Source organism: Vicia villosa, linkage group LG2 (assembly GCF_029867415.1).
Source record: "Vicia villosa cultivar HV-30 ecotype Madison, WI linkage group LG2, Vvil1.0, whole genome shotgun sequence".
In the NCBI taxonomy this organism is placed as follows: Eukaryota; Viridiplantae; Streptophyta; class Magnoliopsida; order Fabales; family Fabaceae; genus Vicia; species Vicia villosa.
This window is the reverse complement of record NC_081181.1, coordinates 18,126,384-18,134,233: the sequence shown is the minus strand read 5'-3', so window position 1 is coordinate 18,134,233 and position 7,850 is coordinate 18,126,384. Positions and strand designations below refer to the sequence as shown.

The window sequence follows — 7,850 nt, the reverse complement described above, 5'->3', positions numbered from 1 at the left end:
GGTCAATTGAAGCATCAGAAGAACTTGAGTTCAGAAGCAGAAGCATTGAAGTTCTTATGGTATCACGCTAGAAGCACTTCAAAGTCAAAAGACAAGAAGATGCTCTGCACCAAGCTGTTTGACTCTGATTAATTCAAACGTTGTATCTACAAAGATCAGATCAGAAGCAAGTACAAGATGGCAGGCTACACTGACTAACAAAAGGAACGTTAGAAGCTATTAAAGGCAAAGTCAGTTAAAGCAGGAAAAGCAAGGCTCGAGGTAGTTGACAAAAGAGTGAAACATTAAATGCAATGCTGTACGGATCACGCAACGCATTAAATGCTCTCAACGGTCATCTTCTCAAAACGCCTATAAATAGAGGTTCTGATGAGAAGCTGAATATACAACTCTTGTGCAAAAATATAGAAACGCTGTCAAATTCAAAAGCTCTCAAACTTCATCTTCAACCTCACATTACTGTTGTAATATCTTAGTGAGATTTAAGCTTAGAACTTAAGAGAAATATCACAGTTGTGATTATAGCTTATTAAGAAGCATTGTAATACTCTTGTAAGAATTTGTTTACATTAATTTGTAAAAGGTTCCTAGAGTGATCAAGGTGTGATCAGAATACTCTAGAAGACTTAGAAGGTATCTAAGTGGAAAACCATTGTAATCAAGGTTGATTAGTGGATTAAATCCTCAGGTGAGGTAAATCACTCTAAGGGGGTGGACTGGAGTAGTTTCGTTAACAACGAACCAGGATAAAAATCATTGTGCAATTGTTTTTATCTTAAGAGTTTTTAAAGTCACACTTATTCAAACCCCCCCTTTCTAAGTGTTTTTCTATCCTTCAATTGCTTGTTTCTAGTTAGGTGATTTGAGCAGCCTGTGTCCATATACCACCAGTCTACCAAATATCCACCATCAGGTTCATAAGCCATCAACAACACAGGTTCATCATCAGATTCTCCTCTGGCAATGTTTGCTTCTTCTGACTTCCTTTCCTTGTTTGATCAACAGTCCTTAGCAAAATGGCCAAACCTATTACAGTTGTAACACTTAACCTTTCTCTTGTCGAGCTTCTCCTTTCCCTTCTGATGTTTCTTCTCATCAGAGTTGGAGGCTTATGACTTATGAGAACCACCATATCTTTTCTTGGCCTCTGAATAAGACGGCTTCCGATTCTTCTTACCATAAGACGCTTTTAGAGCCTCCTCTACCTCTCTTTCACAGTTTTTCTCAATCAGACGCAACTCTTGTGCCTCTAAACTATTTTGCAGCTCTTCAATACTCATGGTGCTCAGGTTCTTGAATGTTCAATTGCTACAAAAATGTAGTCAAACTGAGGTGTAAAGGATCTAAGTACCTTTTCAACAATTTTGAAAGCTAACCATGTAAACAAAAACAAAACAAAAACTAACCAATGGTTTTGATATCACTTTCTCTTCCTCGTGGTTAGGGTTGTTCATGGCACAGTTCGTGAGAAAACTGAACCGAATCAAACCATAGTAAAAATTCATTCGAACTAAACTGAATTGATTCAATTTACTAAAAGCCGAACCGAATCAAAATTATTGGTTTGGTATACCATTTTGAAATTTCAAACCGTATCGAACTGTTAAAAGACAAGTTTTCACAAACCGAACTATTAATTAAAGAACCGAACCATTAAGTTATTTTTAAATTTTTATAACTTGTTTTAAGTATTTTTTTTATTTTTAATTTTTATTCAGTCAGGATCAGTTTCAATTTCACTTCTAAAACTGTTGTGCATTGTGGTATGGTTCACTAACCAAACATAACGATTCGATTATTTTAACTTTAGTTCGGTTCAGTTTTAGTTTCAGTTCGGTTTTAAAGTTGTTTGTGCATTGTGACTTGGTTCACTAATCAAATATAAAAGTTCAGTTATTTTAAATTGTTGATTTGGTGATTCAATTTAATTCTTCGATTTTTTGAACAGCCGTACTCACAGCTGACTTGAAATCACAAACAAGAATGAAAGGATCCTCCAAACCAATATTTGTTTCACAGCTGACTTGAAATCACAAACAAGAATGAAAGGATACTTCTTACCAATATTTGTTTCATCTTTCACTGTTTTTTATATGGACATAATTTTGCTATTAGCAAATCTTAATTGCTTTCATAATATAAGCAAGGCTCAATTTTCATGAATTAAAATTTCAATCAGACAAAATTCATAAATTATAAATAGTCCACAAAACAATATAAATATTAGTGTCTAAGCTTCAAATTAACACTGCAGATGATAATCACTGCAACTGTACTAGTTAATACCCAAAGAGAAGTATTATGTTACCATTTTTGCCATGAGTAGAGACAGGGGAAAATCAAAACTTATTGTGAATTCAATTAAATCAATATGAACATCTACTAACTAGTCTGTCTAAATCCAAAAAATCGGATTCAATCCGATTAAATGCAGTTTAAATTGAATCAGATGACACGATTTTCATTAATACATGACAAAATTTTCCGGCACTATAAGGGGAGCATTCAAAAGAGCTGCATTTTAACTATGGAGCCACCGGTCCTTCAATAGCATAAGCTAGAGACTCCTCTGCCCAGTCAGGTTTAAATAGCAGCGTCCGCAATGCGTGCAGCATATCATAATCGGGATCAAGTCTCCGTTGCCAACCCTAAATGCAACACAAATTCAAAATATTAGTTCATGTTTAAGCAATAAGACAAAGAACCATTTAGCATATACCTCTGCATCCTCTGAATATATGGTGTGAAGAATGGTTTGTTAAAAGGCAGAACTTACCTCCAGAACTAATGTAGTCACTATCACGGCGCAAATATTCCCGTCTATATTGACTTTACATTGCCTAACATGCTCAAGCAATTGTTGCATACGGTCGCCTGAGTGGACAGCTTCGCCTTCTAAGGACGTCCATAACTTAAATGACTTATCAACTTCCTGTTAAATGATGGAAAATTCAGGAAAAAATAATAGGCGGATGCTGAAACAGTTATGGAACATTGGTATGTCGATAATACAATGCATGAACCATTTGTACCTCGATGAAAGATTTTGGGTCAGGGCAATTCTGTTGTTTCGATAATCTAAGTGTGCACTCTGCGACACCGCGGCCATCTTGAAGTGCAATAGCCTTAAAGAATTCGAGTAAAGATTCTCGTTCCTTCTTAGAAAGTTCGGTAGTCATGCCTACGTCAAGGAAAACGACATGAGGCTTTGACTTAAAGAGCTGTACAGCAGGCGGCGATTTCCTTTTCGCCATACGAACAAGAATATTTCCAGGATGCATGTCTGCATGAATAAAATTATCCACCTGGAAAAAGATTCGATTACCAAAAAGCATCTTTAAGGAAAAGAAAAGAAAACAAATCACATGAGAATTCAGAATATTTTACCAGAAGCATCTTTAAAAGAGCGTGAGTTCCGATATGCGCGAGAGAACTTTTGATATGCTCGTGTCCTTGGAGCTCTTCAACAAAATGCAAAATACTTTCGCCTTGTTCATAGGTTTCTACCAAAACAGAAGGATGCACTAGGGGGTAAAGAGGTATCGGGAACGAAACATCTTTCCATCTCCGGAAATTGTAGATAAAACGATTAAGATGTGCCGCTTCCCTTGAAAGATCAACTTGAGACATCATAAAAACCGCAAATTGCTGTATGCTTTCATCTAATCTCAACCACTTCAAATTAGGAACAATACACGAAATCTTGGAAACGAGATTGATAATGAAGAAATCCCTTCTAATTGCTTCACTAACCCCCGGATGTCGGACCTTCACTGCTACAACAACAGGCTTCTTGATTTGCTGACCAGGGTATTTGTACTTTAGTGTAGCTCGATGAACTTGAGCGATGCTACCCGAAGCTACCGGTTCCTCCTCAAACTTTTCAAATATTTCATTTAACTTGCGACCAAACGCATTTTCAATACATTTTCTGCTATAACTAAAACTATGCGATGGTGCATTGGTTTGAAATTCTGCAAGCTCATAACAGAGATCCCTCGGAAATAGATCGGGTCGGGTGGCAGCCCATTGACCCCATTTAATGAATGCCGGGCCAGCCTTTGCAAGTGTAAGACGTACGACACGAATCCATGTTTTTCTAAACTCAATACCTAAATAGTGAACTAAAGGAGCCATAGCTATGCAAGGTGTGAACAAAATCAGTAAATACACAGCCCTTAGAAACAAGACAAACATCTCAAAAGCTTCCAAGAGAGCCGAGGTTAAATATACGCGTCCATCATTTGCATGTAAGTACAACAAATCCCTTTTCGGGAATGCTTCTGCTTCGGCTAATTTACCTTGCGTCCACGCGCTTATTACAACAGCAATCATACCATGAACAAAAAAATTTGATTTGACGATAGCTAGACTTACGGCACGAGTAAATTGACCTACTGGAGGTAGAGCCGGCCCTTTATGGAAACGCATCATGTTCCATAGAACTTGACTATGCTGGTATTTTACACTATTTGCAGGGAGCGTATACAATCTCCTCGCATTGCTACTTGTCAAAAACGTAAATGGAGTCTGTCCTTTCTGTACAAGTCCAATGTATGAGAAAAATTTGTATGTTGAGTAAGGCTGCCCCGTTGGATGGAACCCTTCGAAGTTGCCTTTGTTCTGCTTCCGGTGAAAAGAATGCACAAGCCTTCTAACATTTCCACTTGCGAGAAGCCTGCATAACATATTCTTCATTTCCACTGACACTGATAATAATTTGAAAAAATAAATAAATTAAACTTAATCACAAGTGTCGGTGGCACAACACAATAGAGATTACCGGTGCCATCACAGACGTGTCCCCGGGTGTCTGTGTCCGTGCTTCATAGTCTGTATATCTTACGGCTATGTTTGGATACAATAAAAATAACGGAGCGGGATGGAATGGAGTGAAACGGATAGGAATAAATATGTCATTCCATTTTCTCATTCCATCCAAATTGGAGGGTAAAAAAAGAGAGGCAAACAAGCTTATGCAATTTGACATTCAATATGAGTGATCGAAACAATAGGAAAGAGTGACATTACTGAAATTAAAGATTATTCATACAATAATGAATGAATGCATGTATTATCGTGATTATAATTAATGAATGAAATGAAAGAGCATAGAAAATTGAGAGACAGTATATTATTTTTGAAAGGAAGAAAACAAGAACCTTGCCATGATGATGACGTGTATTTTGGGGCGATGAGTTGTAATGGTAAACTCAACATCCTCGACCTGGGTCGGTGAGGATCAGGTGGTACATGGTAGCGTTGACGGAGGCGCCGTGGAGACAGAGAGATAATTTGGTGGGAGAGTTTTTTGTGGTAAATGTTATTTCTCTTCTTTTCAAATTGGGCTGATTTTTGTCTATACATTTATCCTTTAATTCATCAAGGTTAGTTACTATCCACACCCTGTTTTTCTTGCTACACTTACCTCTCCAAACATGATTTTATGAAAACACTCCTGTTTTATATGAAAACACTCCTGTTTTATAAATACATATATAAAAAATTTGGGAAATGCTAAAAAGTGCCCTCAGGGCAATGGTTAAGACTTTAAAAATAATAAATTTATTTCGATAATCTGCATATTTAATGTCTCGAAAATTAAAATGTTAAATTTTTTATAAAATATTTTCTGATTTTGGAATGCTTAACCATTGCCCTGTGGGCACTGGTTAGCAAGACCCAAAAATTTATCATAATAGGGTATTTCACAAACTACTTAATTTTTTTTCTTCAAGAAGCTCTTATCTTATAACAAATTATGTCATAAGCAAACGGATGATACTCTATCATTACATATATTTCGTTAAAGAATCAGAGAAAAATCAGTCAAAGATGAGTAAATACGAAACATAAAGGCCAACAGTGGCGAAGTCAGAAATTTTATGCAGCCTGGGTAAAAACTTTACACCATTGATTATTCATCTGTTTTAATTTTCACACTCTAGTAGAAATACCCTGTTTATAAAGGACCTTAACTCTGTTTATAAAGATGATTCAACTCAATTTCGAAAAAATCAACAGGCATCAAGAAACTGTGCGGAGTGTCATGGAAACATCCTTCAAGAACTTAGAGATGCTACTTGGTCAAGTATCTAGCCAATTAGCATTAAAACTGAGATATAGTGGGAATTTCTTTGAAAATATGTTAGATAGTCCTAGAGATAAAGAAATTGAAAGAGAAATCAAAGAGGAATGAGAGGTAGTCGATGAAGGAGGAGATGAAAAATAAAAAGAAGAAGAAAAATGCACACTATTTGATAAAAAAATTATAATCAAGCATAGAAGAAGAGGAGGTGAAAAATATATGTGGGAAAAGAAATAGAATGCAATATGAAGATTATATAGTTTTTTATGAAGCTCTAAATTCAATAATTCGTTTAGACGTAGATATCCAACAAGAAAATCTTCAACAAAAGAATATTCCTAATTCTAGCAAGAAGGTTGAAGAAAGAGAAGAAATAGATGAAGTATTGGATGAAATTTATGCCATGATCGATACTATCAAGCTGAATAGAATATGGAAGCAAAACCTTCAATTCCTCAAAGTAATGGAATTTCTACCAAACAAAAGGAAAAAGAAGGATGATGTGTTTTTCGTGTCATATATGTCACCTTAATAAAAAATTGAAAGGTCAAGCTTAGGACCTTAAAAAAGCGCTTAATGGAAGGCAATCCATCAAATAAGTTTTTATTTGATTGACAATTTTAAATCTCATGTTATTTCAATTAGTCGTTTTTTATTTTGTAGCATGTCATACTAAGGAGCAGTATGACAAAAACTTAAGAAAGGGATTAAACGAAGAGATATTATAAACTCTCTCTAATCCTAATTTTTTATCTATGATCTCTTTGCAATTTCTAGTGTTATTGTCGTTTCAGGTAATGGGTCCAAAGCGAAACCGCATCTCTCGAGCATCAACATCAATTAGACGAGGGTGTCACAATGGAAAATTTTGAGATTAAGCCATTGATTAACTTAACTCTAATGAACAAGAGTCTTCACCGAATTTTATTGTTTCCAACAAAGGAAAAGGGAAAATATCGATAAAACCCTAATAAAAGATCTTGGTACGGGAGTCGATTACGCAAATGGAATATATTAGCACCCCTCACGTCTGTGGTACTCCACAGGATCCACTCTTGCTGTTCTAATCAATGGTGTGTGTATATTTATAAATTACTTGTGTCATACCCCACTTGTAAACCCTAAGATCTCACTTCATTTGCATTAAATCTAAAAGAGTTTGATCATCATCATCATCCTTATTCATCTCATAAAATGATCATTCATGTATCATTACTAACCTCAAATATACAAGAGAAATATGTTTTCTTGTTTCTTAAGGTAGGTATGTTGGATCAAGGAGCTCAAACAATCAAGATTTTTGTGGCTCACAAAGGGACTCAAGCTTCTCATATGCTTAAGTGATTTCCCTCATCAATATTCAAGCCCGAGTGTGCTTTAATTCAAGATCATCAACTTTCAAATTCATCTGGTACCCAAATTAGGGTTTTGACCTAATTCAATGGGAAGGTTGAATTTTGGTCAAAGCATGATCTTTTGGCTCAAAACATGATTCAAGGACCTCAATTAATTCATTATAGTCCACTTATATCATTCATTTGGATATTGGATCTCGACTCATTGGTATTAGAAATATTGCAATTCAATTGGTAAAAAGTCAACTATTCAAGAATCAACTTTGACTTTTTAGATTCTTGATCAACTATGGACTTCTGAGGTCAAAAATCATAAAAATATGATTAATGAAGCCATTTGATCAAGTTTAATCAAGAAAATCAATCAAAAGTTTCAAAAGATAGAATTAGAGTTTTGAAAAATCTCA

The 7,850-nt window shown here is 35.5% G+C and overlaps 1 protein-coding gene across 2 annotated transcripts; it reads right to left on the bottom strand.

Moving 5' to 3' along the window:
* Positions 1 to 2,336: 2,336 nt before the first annotated feature.
* On the bottom strand, positions 2,337 to 5,330 carry LOC131645970 (uncharacterized). 2 transcript variants are annotated; one of them, XM_058916154.1, is made up of 5 exons: positions 5,163 to 5,330; positions 3,388 to 4,709; positions 3,033 to 3,305; positions 2,777 to 2,932; positions 2,337 to 2,648 (listed from the first exon to the last, which is right to left on the bottom strand). In XM_058916154.1, the coding sequence occupies exons 1-5, from the start codon at positions 5,218 to 5,220 to the stop codon at positions 2,526 to 2,528; spliced, it is 1,932 nt and encodes a 643-aa protein (XP_058772137.1). In that variant the 5' UTR covers positions 5,221 to 5,330; the 3' UTR covers positions 2,337 to 2,525. The 2 variants fall into 2 exon arrangements, with proteins under 2 accessions (XP_058772137.1, XP_058772138.1); XM_058916155.1 differs by having other exon boundaries at positions 3,388 to 4,678; positions 5,163 to 5,302.
* Positions 5,331 to 7,850: the final 2,520 nt, after the last annotated feature.